The 21,986-nt window shown below is 36.8% G+C and overlaps 1 protein-coding gene across 2 annotated transcripts in view; it reads right to left on the reverse strand.

Moving 5' to 3' along the window:
• The window catches only part of CCDC85C (coiled-coil domain containing 85C), a 167,759-nt gene that overhangs the window by 21,168 nt on the left and 124,605 nt on the right, over window positions 1-21,986 (reverse strand). For both annotated transcript variants that reach the window (XM_014058934.2, XM_087726236.1), the window contains one exon: window positions 7,292-7,396. In XM_014058934.2, coding sequence (XP_013914409.2) covers window positions 7,292-7,396 — 105 coding nt within the window. The remainder of the gene's footprint in view (window positions 1-7,291; window positions 7,397-21,986) is intronic.

A 21,986-nucleotide genomic window follows, 5' to 3' on the forward strand; every position in this document is an offset into this window, starting at 1 on the left:
CAGTTGGTGAGAACATGTTAAAAGGGAAAAGGAAGAAAGAAAAAGAAAAGCTACCCCCTCCTTCTCCTCCTGCTTTCAAATCTGAACCCTTCCGTATTTTTGCAGAAGAAAATATTGCTCATTACGGAGGGAGGGCACTGAAGTGTGAATGACAAACATATACACAAAATCCAAACAATAAAACAAGAGATTCTTCCTTCTTTTCCTGCATGGATTTAATCTTCCTTATATTTCTAAGAAACTGACTTACAATTAATTAATTACAAATGACAGGAAAACCATGTTTATGATAAAACCAACCAACTCAGGCATGGCTGAGTAGACGCATTTCTCTTCAATTTTCTATATGATCTGAGATGGGGAAAGATTAATGCAAGAGTTCATGTAGTCCCACAATGAAATAGTCTGTTCCTACTGAGCCAGATCTACTGTTTTGTTCAAGAGAAAGATATTCTCAAGGCAGGTGTAAAGTAAGGTGAGAAATATTGAAAAGTCCTAAGCCAAAATAAGTCTACCATCTTCCAGTTTCAGAGTTCGGGACCTTTGTTCGTTTGTTTTTAACACTGATCACAAGTGAGCTTTTTCTAAACCAGCTTAAAAATGAAAATATAGAGCATGAAATAGTAGGGCTTGAGGAGTTACATACAGAATTAGAGAACTTGTGTGTGTTTTGTATTGTATGTGTAAGAATGTATGGTATAGTTTATATATGAAGGACTGAGCTCAAATCTCTACTTGATTTGAATTTTAGTCTCTGCTATCTAGAGATAATCGAGGAATAAGGACAAAATGCATTGTAATTGAGATGAGCAACTCTGGTTATGTCCTTTTGAATGTCTTGGTCCCAAATCCATTGGCCAAAATTTTATCAAGAGCATGGATAGCCTTGATATTGCCATAAAAGAAAAGCTGCAGTATATCCAATCATGATTAATTTATTTCATTAAGGAAGAAGAGAAACCTCCCTAACAAGAGCAAGTAAACCTGGGATAATTTGTTTCAACCCGAATCTATCAGGACAAGTGCCAAAGAAATGCAACTAAATAAGGGCATTAAGAGTTAAGTAAAAGTAACATTCAGTAGCCCTTGTTTAATGACCACACATTCAGTAACCTTTCAAACTTACAGCAGGTGTTTGATTTGATTTGATTTGATTTATTTGCATTTCTATGCCGCCCTATTCCCAGAGGGACTCAGGGCGGCTCACAAACCAAAGTAGGGGGGGGGGAATACAAACAGGAGGAAAAAAAGACAGCGGACAAACAACTACAGACAATTTAAAAACACTCAACAACCACACAATTTGAGCGGGGGCGGGGCAACCGTCAACCCCAGGCCTGTCGGAACAACCAGGTTTTAAGGGCTTTGCGGAAAGCCTGAAGGGTGGTGAGGGTCCGAATCTCCACGGGGAGCTCGTTCCAGAGGGCCGGAGCAGCCACAGAGAAGGCCTTCCTCCGGGTGGTAGCCAATCGGCATTGGCCAGTAGATGGAATTCGGAGGAGGCCTAATCTGTGGGATCTAATAGGTCTGTTGGAGGTATTTATTACATTTTACATTTATATTTTTATTACATTTATATGCCGCCCTTTTCCCCCGAATTGGCAGCAGGCGGTCTCTCAAGTACCCAAGTCCAATACCATGAAGGGCTTTATAAGTGACGACTAGCACCTTGAAGCATATCCGAAGACCAATAAGCAGCCAGTGCAGCTCGCGGAGGATAGGTGTGACGTAAGTGTACCGGGGTGCACCCACAATCGCTCGCGCGGCTGCATTCTGAACAAGCTGAAGTCTCCGAATGCTCTTCAAGGGCTGCCCCATGTAGAGCGCGTGTTGAATAAGTGGTAGTTACAACTAGTCCCAGAAATTCCACGTATTGCAGCATCCCCCCTCCCAATGATTAGTATCTGCTTCTTGGCATCTGGCTCATGATTATTATGCTACAGTGAGCCATGATCCCATGATCACAATTTCTGATATTCCCAGCTGGCTTTCCACAAGCAAAGTCAATGGGAAATACAGCAGGAAGCTGGAAGTCATGATCATATGAGGTCTTTGCTTAACAACCCATGCAGTTCTTGCTTAAGAATGACAATCGGACTGCCAATCATTGCACTTTACAACCACATTGCTTAGTAATGGCAATTCTTGTCCCAATTGCCATAGTAAATCAAGGACTACCTGTATAGAAGGTTAAGAATTTTGATTGAATGACATGAGGTGTTTTGGGAGATGTACAATTAAACACACCATACGGCATCGCAACTAGAATTTTAGCATGAAATAATTTAACTTCTATTTGGTTAATACAGTGTTGGACTGTATATTTAACAATCTCTAAGGATGTTTTTAAAGTCTTATTTTAAAATCATTCACTTGCAGGTGCAATGGATGGAAATTTGAAAGTAATCCCCTAAGCATTCAGAGGTTGTAATCCACTCAAAAAGTCTCCCACTGATCTTCCAAAATAACTGGCAACTTAAGCACTTTCTTGGGAATACTAAAACCTTTATTTTAGTATTCCCTAGAGGCAATTTAGAGGGCCAGTTTGGTGTGCTGCTTATGGTGCTGAGCTAGAAAGCAGGAAACTGTAAATTCATACCCTTGGACATAAAAGCAAGCTAGGTGACCTTGAACAAGTCAATCTCTCTCAGCCCTAGGAAGGAGGCAAAACCAAACCATTTTCAAAATCTTGCCAAGAAAACTGCAGCGACTTGTTTATGCAGTTTCCAGGATCAACACTGATTCAAAGGTACACATGCGCACATACAAAATCTTTAGAGAAGTAAAATGATAGAGTTTTAAATAATCTATATGTACTGAGATGAGGTATAGATAGAATACTTAAATCATCCACATATAAAAATGGAGACGGGACAGTGGATGAGAGATGCAGGACAGAATTCTGGTTTAGCAAAAATATCAGTGTTATCACTGATGTAAACAATGAAAAGAAAAGTTCCTTGTCTCATTGGTAGATATGTGTTCGGTTGAATTTCTTTTGTGATTATTCTTCTGTTATATAGTAACATCTGGTGCAATGATGTTATAATTAAAAGAGACAGCATTCAATCAATGTAACAGCTAATTTCTTCCACAGTCTGTCATATGGAATTGAATCAAACTCTGCCCTTTAATTTAAAAAAGCAACATACAGTTTTTGATTAACTGAAGTATGTCTTGGCTAGGTGATGTTAAATTATGCTTAGGTCCATTGTTGAATGTTGAAATCTGAATGCCGCCTGTTCAGGGATCAAAATGTTCTCTGATAGTACCCAATTCAATAACCTCTATTATAAAATGTAGCATATAATTTGCTGATTAGGAATAAAAGACTATTTGGGCAATAATTAGTTGGGTCACATTTGGTTAGGTATGGGAAAGAAAGAAAAAGAATAAATGGATTAAAATTCTTAAATTTCTTAGTCTCCCACAAAGATAGTTGGTGGATTATATATAAGAGAATAACTTGGATAAGAAGGAAAGAAACTTAAACATTTTCCCAAAACTAATGAGGGTGGGAACTACTGTTCAACTGCAGTCAAGAAGAAAAGTCTTGTGCTTTGACTTGCATTTATTTTGGGATCCTAAATAGTTTTGCTTTTCCCCCCCATATATGATCAAAAAGCAAACCTGTTCTGGTTTAGGAATGAAAATGTAGTCTCTTTAAGAAGATAACATTACTCGATTAATTCTAGGTTCACATATAATAAGGTTGGCATAATATTCACAGGTAATTCTTTTCTTTCTTCCCCCTCCCCCAATCTCTCTCTCTCTCCCACACAGAGAGAGCATGAATTTCACTTTCTGATGAAGGATAATGGAGCACTAATCATAAACTAGTAATTTCTTGTTTTAAATTAATGAATACTGTCAGTGTAACAGATGCTATTTTTATTATTTTTGGTCCAGTAAAGCTTTATATGTAGTCGAATCTTATTCTGTTAAAAGTGTACCAAATTATCAGTTTGTTAGTATTCTATCCAGCCAGCAAGCTGCCTATTTATTAAGAGGACATTTGATTCAGAATAACAGTGACATTTCATTATTGGACATCCATAATTCACTTGGACTGCAGGCATCCAATTTAAAGCAAAACTGGCCTGGCTGTTTCAGTCTCTGTCTTTCATATTTAAAGAACTGTGTTGTCCTAGATCACATGGAGATGGATTTACAAAAGTGAAAAAACAGAATTCTCTGCCATAGGGCATAAACTAGGGAACACACATCCTTGCAGAGAAGGGACACAATAACAAGACTGAATAAGAGATTTTTATCTGAATCAAAAAAAAAATCTCTGTATTGTACTGTGTCCCTCTGAAAAATTCTGTCAGATAGATAGATAGATAGATAGATAGATAGATAGATAGATAGATAGATAGATAGATAGATAGATAGACAGACAGACAGACAGACAGACAGACAGACAGTGTTTTAATCAACAGAATTAACAAGAAAAGGGGGGAAGGAAAAGGCCATTTTCCCCCTCACAGTGAGAAAGGCTTTATTCCAGATGCTATTCTCTCACTGAATATTTAATTTGCATCTGATCCATCTATTAAAAAGGTGCTCATGAATTAACATTTGGGGTTGTTCAGAAGCCAAACCAATCTACCTATCTGCCTAGCCCAGCCACTATCTTGTCTCGTCAGACACAATATATCATTAGCATCATGGCAGCGTTCCATAAAATCTACTCAACCCAACCAAAAGAACTTATACAGCCTTTTCATGGAGTAAGGAACAAATCAAAAGGTTTGTTTAAAAATGTGCATGTACACAGACACACACACACACACACTCCTTTTGTCATATGAATCTGGCTCCATATAAGCTTCTATAAAACTGCCACTTTGGAAGAATAATTTTGGGACTTATGCCCAGTTAGAAGCCACATGAAAAGGCATTCTGCCACAGGAATTTGCTAGGATCAAAACCATAGGATATCCAATGCTGTGGGTGTGAAAGCAGGCAAATAATTAACTGCAAAACAAACTTGGCTCTCCAGAGAAACTCACAGAATGAGCATCCCACTGTATTTGAAGTAAAATGAAAACCTTGGTATTATTACTTATTATTAAGTCTGACTAGTGTAACCAAAAGGTAAAATTTGCTAGTTTTAGGATGATCTTTTCAAATATGGTATTTTCTAATCCTTGGAACATTTCAGTTACTTCATGCATACAATATACTTCTCTTGGAACTAAATATTTCTTTCGGCGTATAACCTCAACTTTTACAAGTAATTATTTGGCATATTTTAAAAGGCTCCTCTTTATCATTAGTATAAGCATCTCGCTCAAATGAACCAATAAGGATTCTTTTATCCTTGACACAAATGTGTAGTATCCATAAGCTAGATAGTTAGGTGTTCTGTCCCCCCTTCTCCGCTCGTTAAACAGACGACAGGCAAACAAACTTAAAAGGAACTCTCTTTATCAGTTCTCGGCTCAGACTGGCTGCGAGCCCAAACATAACATAAATAAAGTCTCTGACTAGATAACAGAATACCAAACAAAAACTCTTACAAGCAATGCACTTCTCCAAGTGTCTTCTTGAATCAGGCTTACAGAAACAAAGCACTTTTCCAAGTGTATCTTACATAAACCACGACTGATGATCAATCAATGTTGAACGAACCAAGGAACGTTGACTCCTGCAACTAGGGCATGGCACCATCCGTCCTTTTATCCCCAGAATATGCCCCTAACGAGCCCCAGCTGCATAATCAACATGCATCCCAAAAAGACTCACAGAAGACTGCTGCTGAGTAACAACAGTTAGGTATTAGAAATCTAAAAAAAACAACTGTCTTTCCCTCATATTTAGGAAGACATTCAATAAATTAAAAAACAAGCTGGACCCATGGACCTTAATATTTGATTAGTGACAGATGCATGTAATAAGTATCAAATCTCACCGGCTCAGGGTTGACTCAGCCTTCCATCCTTCCGAGGTGGGTAAAATGAGGACCCGGATTGTTGTTGGGGGCAATATGCTGACTCTGTAAACCGCTTAGAGAGGGCTGAAAGCCCTATGAAGCGGTATATAAGTCTAACTGCTATTGCTATTGCTATAAGTATCAGTTTACAGAGAAATCACAACAAAGTTATTTTAATCTTCCAATGTTGGACCTAGTTGAGTGAGTAGAGGATGGACTTTGCACTCTCATACACATGTAAGACTAAGTAAAGACCCAGTTACTGTGTTACACCATGATATGGTTAATATAGGAAAATAATTTATAGATATCAGTACTATAATCTATAATCCATTGTTTATGATTAGTTGTGTTATGTAAACTTTGCCAGTTACAATTTATTCAAATAATTATAGATATGTCCTATTTTAATATAACAGTATACATGTGTTGTATATAGCTCTCTATGGAATTTTGTGATCCGTGAACCCACACATTATGGCTTATAATTATGTGTTAATGGTTTGTTCAAATAAACTATGGTTTGTTCAATGACCTATGGTTAACATTTGGTTTAACATAATGTGTAAACCAGGATACATGGGTATCCTTTTAGGCTATCAAGTCAGACTATATGTAATGTGCATATATTTATTCTTTTTCCCTTACTACGTTTCTTTTAATTCCATCAAAATGATCTAGTACTAATAATAAGCAGTGCAACATAATATTTATTACTTCTTATATTGTATAAAAGTATTCTAGTACAGTTAACCCTTTAAAGAAATTTGACAATTAGTTTGTATTATGTAAATTTTTATCAGCAATTAAATTCTAATAATACAAGATTCCATAGTTCTAGATAAATATTTAGGAGATTAAAACACGAAGACATGTAATTACTGACTTATGGAGATAACAAAAAAAATCCTCTTAAGTTTCTCTGTAAAACACTGAAAATAGAATTAAGTGGCTTATGAACTAAGAAAAAATATCAATTTAAATAGAAAACAAGAATGTAAATAGAACATGGTTTTACAAAACATTGTATACTATACACAATATGTACAAAATACAATGGATGAAGTCAATACAAAAACAAACAATACTAGCTTAGCACCACATATGTTCTTAAATTGTTGGTTTCAGAATGGAACATTTAGGGAAATGATGCTAAATTCTAGTCAATCTGCTTCCTACAGGGGACAAAGTACTATTTAGCACATGACATAGATGTACAAATCTCTATCTTCTGCTGTTTTGACAATCTTCCAGAAATGAACATTCTTCAGTTGGGTTCTGGCTCCTTTTCTATACAAATCTAAGACTCCCATCAGCATAATGACAACGAGTGGACTTCTGTGTGTATCTTACATTTTGCATGGCATCCTGATACTGCGACAATGAAGACAGTTGAGACTCAGAATGGTATGGGGATAACCCTTTCCTAAGGGTCCTCAAATCCCCAGTGCTTGATTGCTGAAAAAAGAAAGACAAAGACAAAGCAGGACATCTGTTTAGTCCCAAGTAAACATGAAATTTAATTTCATTATATTTCTTTCTTTGGCTCTTATTCCATCATCTAATACATCTTCTTCAAGGCACATTAATCTTTGGATTGTATGGAGGGCTGGACCCTATTGTTTGGAAGAAATCAGCTATATAATTGGAAGGGAGACCATTCCATCTCTCTTTGTAGCTCTCAGTATCAAATATTTCTGAAGGTTTAAAGGAGGATTCCCCCCCCCCCACTCCAGCAATCAGAAGGGCTGCACAGTGGAGAAAAATTAAGATAGCTTTTTGCAACAGCTTTCTGCTCGTGGTAGTGAGAATAGGTACTGAAAATAATTAAATTTTCAGAAATATTATATTTAAATCAAGAATTTGGGGGGAAACAAACTACTTTAATAACTACAAGTAAAGTATTTTCTAAAACTTAGGAAATAGTTTTCCAATTGTTAAAATTTTTGCCCTGATGTTATTTTGTTGATCTTCCATGTAAAATAATATTTTTGGAAGTAATTTGAGACAAAATACATAATGATACACGGGCTATATTTGTTTTTCGTGTCTGTGTGTTTTAAGGGTGGGACTTATGATTTGAAAATTATGAAAACATAAAATTAGCTATATATCTTTAGACATTTCTATTACTTTTTTATAGAAAATTAATAATGATAAACAAGTGGGCGATTTAGAAATAAGTTTTGGAATGCATCCATTATCTATTCCAAATCTATTACTTTTTCTCGATCAATAGCAACTGCATCTAAACATAGACTTAACAATATCTGAATTTCACATAAATTGACAGGTAACATATTCAGATGAGGAAAATGCAAACATACGCATAAACACATAGCCATTTAACAAATATGTGACATATCAAACAAATAGTTTTCACTGCAATGTTACAGACCATGGCTTTTATATTGCAAAACAGATTTGGGTATGCTTTGCTTAAACCTTTGACACTGTTTTGGAAGGTAGTGTTGGGGACGCATTTGTCATTTTGAGACTGTGGTGGAATATTCAAAAAGTAGCTGTTATGGGAATGTCTGTTTTTTAAAAAATGGCAGATAAAAAAGTATGGCCAATCACAACCGATCAGGATGTTCTTAACCATTTTATAGTGATCTTTATTATACTATGCTTTTCAACACACCTGCTCCCTATCTGTCTAAAAGGTCAGGTGCATCAGGAGGCTGTAGGCACTAAGGTAGGTATTTTCTGACATGTGTGTTCATGAGCACCACACCATCTACTTTTGACATATGATACATCTTGTTTTTTCATCTAAGGATGATTTCAAAGAGGTTGAGGCTCTACAAAGAGTGCAGAGAAGAGCAATAAAAATGATTAGGGGACTCAAGGATAAAACATATAAAGAACAGTTGCTGGAACTGGATGTGTCTAGTCTTATGAAAAGAAGGACTAGGGGAGACATGATGGCAGTGTTCCGATATCTCAGAGGTTGCCACAAAGAAGAAGGAGTCAAACTACTCTCCAAAGCACCTGAGAGCAGAATAAGAAACAATGGGTGGAAACTGATCAAGGAGAGAAGCAATTTAGAACTGAGGAGAATTTCCTGACAGTTAGGACAATTATCAGTGGAACAATTTGCTTCCAGAAGTTGTAAATGCTCCAACACTGGAGGTTTTAAGAAGAGATTAAATAACCATTTGTCTGAAGTGATGTGTGGTTTCCTGCCTAAGCAGGGGGTTGGACTAGAAGACCTCCAAGGTCCCTTCCAACTCTGGTATTCTATTTCTATTCTATTTCTGTTTTCCCAGTGCAATAACAGTAAATAACAGAATTGGAAGGGACATTGGAGGTCTTCTAGCCCCAACTATCTGCCCAAGCAGGAGTACCTATACCATTTTAGACAAGTGGCTGTCCTCCAGTGATGAAGCAACCACAACTTCTGAAGGCAAGTCATTCTACTGGTTTATTGTTCTCCCTGTCAGGAAATTTCTCCTTAGTTCTAGTTTGCTTTTCGCTTTGATTAGTTTCCATTCATTGCTTCTAGTCCTTCAGATGCTTTGGAGAATAGACTGACCACTCTCTCCTTTGCGACAGTCCCTTAGATACTAGTATCATATCACCACTTTATGAATTTCATTATTGTATTGTATCAGTTGCTAATGTTAATTACTGTCCCAACTATATTATCCATTTAAATAATGCAAATGTTTAATTAATTAAATCTGTGTGTTTCTTTTCTTTGTATAATTCCTTTCATATTCATTATGTACTATCAAGTTGATGTCAACCCTTAACAACCACATATATTTTCTATTAATACAACACAGAAAATAAACACTGTGCTACAATTACTTGTATAATCCCAAAAATATATTACTATCATCCCCAGCCAGTAGGTATTGTTATAATACCAATTAAGCACATTATTTTTTTATTTCAATAAAGCTATATCTCTGTGGTATATTTCAATAATACAATAACATAAGGCATTTGTTATTATTTATTTGCAATATTACTATTATATTAAGTCATACAACAAAACCCGCATAATAATGCTACTGTATGTCAGCAAGAATGCATTCAATGTGGACCAACTTAGGCTTAAGTACAACAGCCTTGCTACTTTATTACATGAGAAAAATTAAAGTCATTGCCTTGGAGAGTTTTAGGGGGGAAGTTTGCAAATTTTTCATTGAAGACTCCTAAATATCAGCATTCACATCAGTAGGAATCCAAGAACATGCAAAAGAAATCTGGTGGGTGATCCTTGATAGCCTGAGAAACTACTAATCTTCTTCATGAACAGAAGTTTCTCTACATCAGCGCTGAAATAAGCAGCAATTTGGACGCATCTTCAAACTGTCACTCAAGGAATGTTTCATGTAGTAGCATGGTATGAAGCCCTATGTTGAACATCAATGTACAGCTAGTAGACATTTTAACTATGACTCATCTATATTTGGCAAAAATAAAGGAAAGCTGTTGAAAGAGATGCTGTATTTTTCTCAGAACAAAGGTAATTAAATTCTTGCATATCACTCAGTGATATAAAAAAAACACCAGAGCTGTTATAAAGTATGTTGATTGATTAAAATATAAACAGGTTGAAAAAATTACGAAGTTGTAAAGCATGCCAAGTAGAAACAGTTGGCTAATTTAATTCTAATATGGAGAGAATGTCCAATTAATATAAACAAGACTCAGGTAAACTTTATATTTATTTGTTTAAATGTAGTTAAAACAAAACTAAAATCTGAGTCTTCCACTATTAAAATCAACTTAAAATGAAAAGGTACATTAAAAAAAAACAATAATAAAAAAAGAAAAGTACGCCCCAACTAGGTATCTAGGTACAACTAGATAACCATTTAACAGGTTCCATATTTCCTTGGGATCCCCAGCCTGATGTCACATCCTGGTTTTGAGAGCCATTAAGAAGGTTGGCAACGTTGGGACCAGTTTCACTTCAAGGAGAATATGTTCCAGAGGGTGAGCATCACAGCACATATGAATTATCTTGTTGCACTGATAAAAAAAATTCTGAAAGCATCTTGTTCCTAACAAATGTCATCCCTTGATTATAACACAGAACTATAATTCTAAACAGCTTGACTGATTTTGATTATTTCAGAAAATGCAAATGTACAAGAGTTTGGAACAAGCTAAAACAAGATTTGCAGACACATGTCATGTCTCTGATATTGCCACTGTGCATATTTTGTGAACAATGTGTTCCAGTTTTTCCTAAAACCTAGTAAGATATTATAGCAGCCATAAGAAGGCTAAATCATTTTAATTACCTTTAGGAAACCTTACATACTTCTGAGATGCTTCTAAATTCTTAGCCATTAAAGCAAGCTTTGTAATTTACCGTAGTTTTAAAAGATTGCTAAGGAATAGAAAATCCCAAACATCCATTAAAAAGACAAGAACTAATAACACATCAATAGAAGATAATATAATTCTATTTAAATCTGTACTTTAAAGTCACTCACTTGGCTTGGTTGGTAGGTTCATTCACAAAGAAGTGATCCAGTATTGTTATTATCTTTCCTATTTTTGATTAGCAGAGAGATTTATGCTTGACTTGCAAATAATTACTTAAAGGTGGGAAAGAATGTCATCTATGTTGCTGCTGCCGCCGCCCATCTCTTTAAATAACACTATTTTGGAAGTAAAAATCCAAGAATACATCTTGGAATTAGCAATTAGAAATCTAATATCAACATGTGCTTTGTAAAAGATTAGGAGACATGTCATTTTTTCTCTCCATATAATCTCTTCTGCTATGCTATCACTGTCAGCCTCTGTTTCACTACTTGCTTTCGGCTGCCATTGAAATGGGGAGGGGAAGGTATGGTATTTGGGAAGGGAAGTTTTAAGTACAGAAGAGATTGTGAAAAGAGAGTTTTGTTCTCACCATCTACTGTGCATGTTGGAGATAGTAGATGGGCCCGCCAAGGCCAACTGTCCTGCATACCAACCTGATGATGTTTTTTGAAGATGGAACTCACATGACACCTGAGGGATATGCAGAGTGGTCTGTGGGATGGGGTTACCAGGGGGAGGGGGTTGGGTCACATATTGATATATATGATTACGCGCACTTTTGCCTCAGATCTTGCTTTGCTTAGCTGCTATCCTTTCATAACCAGTAAAAGTACTCTTAATTCTGCGAAATGGAGTTAAGTGGTTTCTTTCTTGGTTGCTGAGGGAGGCTGGCTTGACAATCACTTTGCCTTATTTCTTTAACTTAATAAACTTCATTTTAAAGCCAAGATTATCATGAAAGCATACTATGGGCAGTTTTCTTTGAAATAATAATTTCCTGGTATTAATCAATAGCTGGGGTCAAACATTGGCGAACCATAGTGTGATTTGTGTGGCTTTGCCCAAACACTACAGTTGAGCTCAGGCACTATGATTCATGAATGCAGTTTAACAGAGTTGGAAAGGACCTTGGAGATCTCCTAATCGCACCTCCTGCTCAAGCAGAAAACCCAGCACTCAGGAGAAATGGCTGTTCTTAAAAACCTCCAGGGATGGAGTCCCCGCAACTTCTGAAGGCAAGCCTTTTCACTGATTGTTATATCAGGAAATTTATGACTTAGTTCTAGGTCACATCACTCTTTGATAATTTTCATTCATTACTTCTTGTTGCCCTCAGGTGCCCTGAATAGCTTGTGCCCCTCTTCTCTATGACAGCCCCCCCAAATATTGGAAGACTATTATCAAATCACCCCTAGTCTTTCTTACTATGATGTGTAAATCCACCTGATTATGGTTTATTCAACAAGCTATTTTTAAAGGAAACTTTGGATTACTGCAATCAGTAGTCACTAAAGACTGCTGCCCTCTAATATCCTGTTTCCCCTAAAATAAGACCTCCCTGGATAATAAGCCCAATTGGGCTTTTGAGCGCATGCACTAAAATAAGCCCTCCCCTAAAATATTTAACCGCATGAACACCGGTCCCCACCATTTCCTGTCTTATTTTCAGGAAAACAGGGTATGTGGAGGGGGTCTCATTTGAAACCTTATAGGGACAATCTGCAGTTACTAAGAGGAGAAATATTCTGCCTTTCAGATCAGACACCCATTTAGCTTTAAAAAAAACTTTTCAAGTAATAAAGTCTGCTTTGATATAGAAAGAAACTTTCTGGTCTTGCTTTGGGTTGAAATAAATCAAGCTTTTGTTTCAATATCGTATTCAAAAATGCATACATGAACTGGATTTCATGCAGTTTTAGCTCACAGCAGTCAGCTGCCATTTCTATCATCACAGCATGCAATGTTTAAGAAAAAACAAACAATAATTATATCTTCTTGATTTCAAGAAAAAATAATAGTAATAATATAGTATAAATTGATGTTGCAACTGTTATCCTTGGCCATGGTTCCTCTAGTAGCAAAACTCTTTCATAGGATGTACTTTTCCTAGTACAGCAATTACCAGCATGTAAAATTGTCATGAAATAAAATGAGCATTCCTGAATGTTCTCCTCTCTCCTTTAAAACCACTTTCAAACTGAAGACACCAAACATGCCTAATGTCAATCTCTTTTAGTTTTGTCCCTTTTAAAGAGATTTACAGAGTTGGAAGGGACCTTAGAGGTCCGTGATGGTGAATCTATGTTTGTTAGGGCACGTGAGGCATTGCCCTGTCAGCTCCAGTGTGCATGCACAAGCTTGCAGGCTGACTTCGGCCTTCTTTTGAGGCCATTCGGGAACGGACTTTCAGTTTGTCCGTAGGACCTTTTTTTGCCCTCTGGAGCCTTCAGAAGCCTTCAGGCGGCTTCCCTGAAGGCTCCAGAGGGCAAAAAAAGTTTCTACAAGCAAACCGGAAGTTCATTGCCAAACTTCCGGTTTGCCCGTAGGACCATTTTTTTGTGCTCCAAAGGCTTCAGGGAAGCTCCTGAAGCTCTGGAGGGCCTCTGGGGGGCAGGGAGCTGTTTTCACACTCCCCAGACTCCTAGAAAGTCTCTGGAGCCTAGGGAGGGCAGAAAAAGCATGCCAAAAGTGGGGGAAGCACTGGTCACACGTACATAGCATTATGGGTGTGGCATACCATGCACAACTCCCTCCTGCACTCCCCCAGTTTTTGGCATGTGAGCCAAAAAAGGTTAGCCATCACTGTTATAGATCATCTAGTCCAACCTCCCCCATGCTCAAGCAGGAGACCCTACTTCATTTCTGACAAATGGAAGTCCAATCTTTTCTTGAAAGTTTCAAATGATGAAGCCCCCCACAGCTTCGGAAGGCAAGCTTTCCATTGGTTGATTGTTCTCACTGTCAGAAAGTTCCTCCTTATTTCTAGGTTGAATCTCTCCTTGTTCAGTTTCCATTAATTATTCCTTGTGTGGCCTTTAGATACTTTGGAAAATAGCTTAACCCTCTCCTCTCTGTGGCAGCCCCTCAAATATTGGAACACTGCTATCATGTCTCTCCTGGTCCTTATCTTCTCTAGACTAGCCATGCCTAGTTCCTGTAACCATGTCTTGGTTAACATCATTGTCCCATTGCTGGTGGTTTCTCCATCCTCAACTGCAGAATGCTCAGGTTCTTGGTCATTTTTTTAGTTTTCCCAAGCTAGAAGAGTCAAAGATGGAAATAGTAACAATGGTGGTGCTGTATTACATTCTGCCTTTGGATTTATTTATTTATTTCCACCTTTATTATTTTTACAAATGACCCAAGGCAGTGAACATATCCAGCATAACTTCTTTCTCCTAATTTCCCCACAACAAAAACCCTGTGAGGTAGGCTGGACTAAAAGAGAGTAACTGGCCCAAAGTCACTCTGCTAGGTTTCAAGGCTAAGGTGGGACTTGAACTCACAGTCTCCTACTTTCCAGCCTAGTGCTTTAACCATTAGACCAAACTGGCTCTCAAAATTGTATAATTTTAACATAAGCTGTTACTTTGGGTTCCTTTTGAGAGATGAAGGTTGGCATACATTTTAGAAATGAATGAATGTGTATGGGCAATTATTTATATAGATTTAAAGAATACCTGATTCCCAATATCTCTACCTACTTTACATTATTTAACAGAGTGCAATTGTCATAATCGTATCTCGACGCAAGTAACGATAGAACTTCTAATCCAATGCATCTGAAGGCCATCAAGCCTTACAATCTCATTAAAAATGTAATGAGGCTATTGTTCTCCCTAAGATAAGCTTTGTCACTGTAATACCATTTTTTACCTCTCTCGAGTAATTTATCACCCAGAAAACCTTCTACTTTGAACTGTCAAGGCTGCCAAAGGCTAGCCTAACTTGCAAAGGGATAGGGAGCAAAACATCAATCTTGTCAAGTGCCATACCATTAGAAAGCTTCCTTGATGATAATGCAGGTGTCTGGAGTTTTTAGTTACTGTCAGACAAATCTTAAATTCAAGAGCAGCCTAGCCAGTAGATATATAACAGTAGCAGGTTATTTCAGAGAATTTTGCAGATTGCTAACTTTCCTCTTGCACGCTGGCACTGCTAACTCTGATTATCATTGCCAGAGTGCAACAATTAAGCACGTTTTTGCTGGTTTTAAGTTGCTGATGTGAATGAAAAAAAGAGCATATTTTACAGGCAGTCCTCGACTTACAACAGTTTGCTTAGTGACCATTCAAAGTTATGGCACTGAAAAAAATGACTTATGACTGTTTTTCACACGATTGTTGCAACATCGTCATGGTCATGTGATCAAAATTCTGGTGCTTGGCAACTGATTCATATTTATGACTTTTGTAGTGCCCTGCAAAGTCATGTGATCACTTTTTGAGACCTTCAGACAAGCAAAGTCAATGGGGTAGATTCATTTAACGATTGAGTTTCTGACTTAACAATAGCAGTGATTCACTTAAGCACTTTGGCAAGAAAAGTGTTAAAATGGAGTAAAACTCACTTAATAAAAGTCTCACTTAACAGAAATGTTGGGCTCAATTGTGGTCGTAAGTCAAGGACTACCTGTATTTCATCCTCTGACTGAAACTGAGCAAAGGTGAGAGAACATCACTGCAAATGCAACAAAAATAGCAAATATCAAAAAATCAAAAGTGCATGTAATTTACCGGGCTAGATAGTGTATGTTCCGCATGGAGAAGGCTCAACTATCAACCCTTCAAATTTCAATTACAGAATTTCACAGGGGAGAAAAAAACTATACTTGAGAAAAATTGGCAATCTGTTATATCTACCAGCTAAAATGAGAAAGAAATTTCACTCATTGAAAATTACTTCTAATGTTTGCATAGTGTTTATGATTTCTGTGACAGCAGTGTCTGAAATTAATGTGATTTATATCATAAAGCTATTTTTATGGAAAGAGGGATATAAATATTTTAATTAAAAATAAAAAAATAATGTCATTTAGTCAACACGGTTTATCACCATAAAAGTGGGTATGCAAAATTTGGAACTACAAACCAGCAAAAACAAGTAAAGATTGTTGTATGAAAAAATGAAATATTGGATTTCTTTCCCCCTCCCCTCTGCTACCCAACCACTACAATGCCCCCCCCCTTCAAATATGTTTATTGTTCCATCCTCTTAACAGAAGTTTCTGGATTTTTTTTAGCCATATCAAACTTCAAAATGAAGACGGTAAATAGAGTAGAAATGCTATAAATATCATATATTTAGATATTATACCACATACCATCATATGGTGATATATTTGCTATTTCATTTATAAATGTTAAAGTTCAAATAGATTTTTCAAGATCACTATAATTATTGAAAGGCCTTTTTTTCCCCTTTTCGGTTGTCTCACTAGATTTCAGTCCCTTCAACCTTTCATTTGTGGAAATGATTCTTCGGAAAATATATTGGGCAGAAGCCCTTAGAAATGAGTTTGGGAACATGTATTTTTTTTTTAAGTTAGATTTATATCCTACCATTTCTCCAGTCTCTAAGCTCCGTTTTCTCTCTAACAACTGTGAGATAAGGCTAAGATTAGTCTTGAGAGACTGATCATTTAATCAGCAGCTTTCATGACTATGGGTGGGATCTTCTCATTCCTACTTCAACATCTTACTGTAACTAATAGATGAGATTAGCTCTTTTCTCTCTCTAGTCATGTAATGTCCATTTACATTGAATTAGCCACTGCAGGAAGATGGCTCTAGAGAGTGATAGCTAACCTTTTCCAGACCGAGTGTCCAAATTCGACCTGTTTTAGAGGCAGAGCAATGGCATTACTTCTATTAGTTAATTTTGAATGAAATGTTGTTATAAAAAGAACATTATGCTTTCATTTTTTCAAAAGAAAATTAAACAACCTCTGGAAGACAGTTGAAATTTTCCAGAAATAAATTGTGAATCTGTCATTAATACTACGATTAGACTGAGAGTACAACATAGTTATATTGACCATTTTTCTAGCTGTAATCTCTCTGGGTTTTATTAATAAACATCTCCTTTCCCTAAGGAAAAAAATGACAAAGAAAATGTGAATGCCAGGGTTATTGAGTAGAGGTGGGTCAGGGAGAGAGAGAGACACATCATTATTCACTATCAAGTCATTACAAATATAGTAATTATTCTCATAGAATTGGACATATCAAAGGCACTGTCAAGTAGATATAGCATGTCAAGAATGAGTGGCAACATAAAGCCATCCTGGAAAATAATCCGAAGACTAAATTGCATCGCATTGGACTGGAGGGAGTCATGAGAATGTCTATAAGTATCACTATCTGGTGATTTAGATGCATAAGGGTTACAGGTAGTCCTTGACTTACAACCATGATTGAGTGGGGCAGTTTCATTTTATGACATCTTTTGTCATGCTGACTTTGCTTGTTGGAAGCCAGTTGGAAACGTTGCAATGGAGATCATATGGCCCCAGGATGCTGCAATCATTGTAAATACATGCTGGTTTCGAAGGGCCTAAATTTTGATTGCATAATCGTGAGGATGCTATGATGGTTGTAAGTCACTTTTTTCACTGCTATTCTAATTTTGAATGATCACTAAACAAATCACTGTAAATTGACAATATCTGTATTGTCGTACTGCAACTCTTGTCTCTTAGATCATTCTAACATCTCCAAATACTTGGTCAGTATGTTATTGAAAGCAGAAAAAAGTTCTTTTGCCATGGTCTCAGAAAAACAAGGACAGATGGTAAAAGAAAAGTGTATAAATAGAAAACTATTTGTAATTATTATGAGCTATAGGGATGTATTGTTGAGCAGGGCGAATGAAATGAAACATGCCATCCAATGACCCTACTGGGTTTTTTTTTTATGCATCTAGAAAATATGAATGATATCTAAGAGGAAAAAATTGGCAACACAATTTTAATCATTAAAACCAGGATGAGAAAACTTGTTGCTTCAATCAGAGTTGACCATATTGGAGCTATAGAGAGTTTCGGTACACTCTATCTAGACAGCACACATAGCATTATTGGTGCAAAGTGCCTCAGAAATTGTCTGGAAAATAATTAGTTCAGTTATTAAAAAGAAGAGCCTGTTCTTCTCTGGAGAGAAGCAAGTTAGAACTAAGGAGAAATTTCCTGACAGTTTGAACAATTAATCGGTGGAATGTCTTGCTCTAAAAATTGTGGGTACTCTAACACTGGAGGTTTTTAAGAAGAGATTGAATAACCATTTGTCTGAAATGGTATAGGGTTTCCTAACTGAGCAGGGGTTTGGACCAGAAGACCTCCTAAGTCCCTGCCAACTCTCTTATTTTGCAATTCTGTTTCAGTAAATAACTGAGTGACTTCTCTTCTTATTATCAACAAATTGTGCCAAACTGTCAAATAACTGAACATCTTGTTTAAAAATATGGGCTCACTAAATAGAAATTGCAAACATTTGTATCTGCAAGCTAGATCCCAAACAGCAGGAAAAACCAAACACTTTCAGTGCAATCTAGATTTTCCCGCATTCAGCAAAAACTGAAATTCCATAGATTACCTTTCTGAAATTTCCTGGTAAGTTGTTTGAACCAGCTGGGACTGAATAATATATTATTCATTGCAAATTATAATGTAAAGCAAAACAATATTTATAAATAGTTCACTAAGCTCTACAAATTTTTCCTTTCCTTATATGCACATTTATTTTTCATGCACTAAATAATGTGTTATTGTGAGTTTAATACCCAGCAAAAAACAACAGAAAAATGTGAACACTTAAATAGAAAATCTTATAAGATGTATTTTTAAAACAAGAATTGCAAAAATGCATAGATACTACTTTTCACCCCAATTAAAAAAGACATCAGTTAATATAGAACTGATTAAATTAAGAGAAAAATATCGAATGCTCCAAATTTCAACAGCCCAGCTTTTAAGTATGCAACAAGAAATGATTATGAGTTACAATGGAAAAGGTGCTGTAATAGGTATTTCAATGAAGTGGTTCAAAGTAGAATTCATAATTGACAACCAGGAGATAATTCTATGAAGGAAGATGATAAACAGCAAGAGACTGTTAATAAAGGGTTTTGCTGTGTGATACATCAGAATGTAAAATTAACTCTAAAAATATTTAACGTCAGCATTTCTTTGGGGTATGAACATCAAAGCTATCTGTGGCATCATGTGCTGTGCATTCTACAGAGGCAAGTTGAAATGAATAATGACATTGATAAACCTCCTCATACATGGAACTGGCAATTGTGTAAAAGTAACTCTTGACTTACAATTGGATGCTTAGGGACTAATTGAAGATATGAGGGAACACACAGAGCTACTTACAATTTTGATTCAAAGTTCTGATGGCTATCCTCCCACCTTGCATTTACATTATGCCATTTGGAGTGCCCAGCAACCAGTTTGCATTTATGGCTGTTTGCAGCATCTAGCGGCCAAGTCCTTTTTTACCATAAACTAACATTTGCTTCTGGTTTCCAGAAAAAAAACACCCACCACAGACCATGGATGTATTTTACAACACTGTGGCATTCACTTTACAGCCATTGTATTCGCTTAGTGACCATTGCAAAAAAACTCATAAAATTGAGTGCAGCTAGAGGGTGATCCACTTAATGATGGGCATGACATGATCATAATTCCAGGATCAATTGTGCTAGTAAGTCAATGACTACCGTACAGCATTATTTCATGTGTCTCTAGGTCTTCTTTTAAGATGCCCAGAAAAGCATATTTTACCTACCAACACTTCTTGCATTAAGATGGAAGGGGATTTGTGTGGATGGAAGGCTGGGTAGTCTTCAGTTGAATGGAGATGCCCTTCCCCCAACTGTCATTTGAGGAAGGGGTACTGACAGTTCCATAGGATGGATTCATTTCAATAAGTAAAGGGAATTGGGATTTTCAGCTTGTTATACATATTTCTATCTTGCAGTTCTGAGAACATCTATTCTCTCAAAATGGCTGCCATGGAGACTGTGACCCCAAAGGAAACTTTGACAGAACAGAAATAAAAAAAAACCATAAAAGACAGACGAAATATTTAGACACAAGGAGTGTATTCTCTATACTGAATGACAATGAAGTCATATCAGTACCAGTAAACAAATGCAGAGGGATAGAACAGAAAGATATGACAATACAGTGAAATTGGACTAGGAAGAATACAGTATAGGTGAGATGTCTATGTTTGTGCATGGTTGTGTGCAGAGGTGGGTTCCGGCTTCTGTTACTCCCCGTTTGCTCAGGGATATGCACTATGTGCAGTAGTAAAAATATTGCTTCTGCGCATGCGCAGAACCAAAAAACAAGATGGCAGTGCCTATGGCAGTGCCGATGGAACCGGTTTGGGGGTGTGGCTGGCCGAGTTACTACCTACGCCGTCGAATCGGGCCAAACTAGTAGGAACCCACCTCTGGTTGTGTGTGAAAGATACATACAAATACACACAAAACACTTCACCATTTGGTAACAAAATAACGCAAATTATAACTTGTTCATTATTTTACATTTTTTGAATCCAAGAAGTTGAATGTAGAGAACGGTACTCTTAATGCGATGAGTCATTCACTGTCAAGTTCAGAAACAGACGTGTGATGTTGTACATTGAAATAATAGCAATTTCCACCCCCACAAACAGCAGGAGACTTGGAGAAATAAAGAGAGGTTTGCACTGTTATGTTATTTGTGGGAGATGCACGCAAAGTCCCTTAAGGAAATAATTGGCACATTTGCAAAGCTAACAAGCACCAACTAGAAAAGGGTACATGGGGGAAGAAGGGAAGGGATTAATATTTATTGCTAATGAGAGGTCTGTGTTAAGGAACATAGAAGTGGGAACCACAAGTGGCTGCTAATATAACAGGACAAAAAAAGGATGTTGTTATTGCAAAGACAGAAGGAAATATTTTCCTCCTTTTTAAAGCTGGAAAACATAAGTATTAACAAAGCTACAAAGCCCTCAACATATATTTCTTACAAATTCATAAACAGCCCAGGTGACTAAAATCTCTTTAAAATCTCAAAGTATGAAAGGAAACTATCCCTGCTTCTCATTTTAATGCAAGATTTATCTTCAGCTTGCCATTTCATGGAGATAATCCTGCATCGTGCATCTGGTGAAAAGAATCTAGCCCATAAAAGGCTAGCTAGCCTTTAAAGTCTTATAAGATTTTTGGCTGTATAAGACTCAGCTGCATGAATGACTGCAATGCTCATCCTGAAAACATGTCCTTGCTCACATTAGTACCACCATGGGAGAATTAACAACACATGATGGATAGCAGATGTAAATCTAAATCCTAGTACCAGCACACAGATCTGTTGAAAGCACCTCAGGACATGGCATGAGAAGTAATGTGAAGCTTTTATGGAAATCATGCCATGAACTCAGTGAAAAACATCCCTTCAGTTTTTAGTCTTGCTGAAATGCATGCCCAATTGAAATCAGAGGGGTTTTTTCCTGGGTCCAGAGCAACCAATGAATAGCATGGTTCCAGTATGCCAGTTTTGTTCTGGTATCTTGCAGCTGATTCCATGCAAAAAAATAAGAACAAAGTCAGCCCCACTGAACCTCATCTAAACGTCTTAACGTTTATTCCAGTGGTAAACTAGAGACTGTGCAGGGCAGACATTTCTATTTCACAACTCGCACAAAATGGATATGGAGAAATCCTTTTTTAACAGTGCTAGAAAAACAGA

Source organism: Thamnophis sirtalis, unplaced genomic scaffold (assembly GCF_051295495.1).
Source record: "Thamnophis sirtalis isolate CommonGarterSnake01/CBP01778 unplaced genomic scaffold, rThaSir2_p1.2 scaffold_1, whole genome shotgun sequence".
Lineage (NCBI taxonomy): Eukaryota > Metazoa > Chordata > Lepidosauria > Squamata > Natricidae > Thamnophis > Thamnophis sirtalis.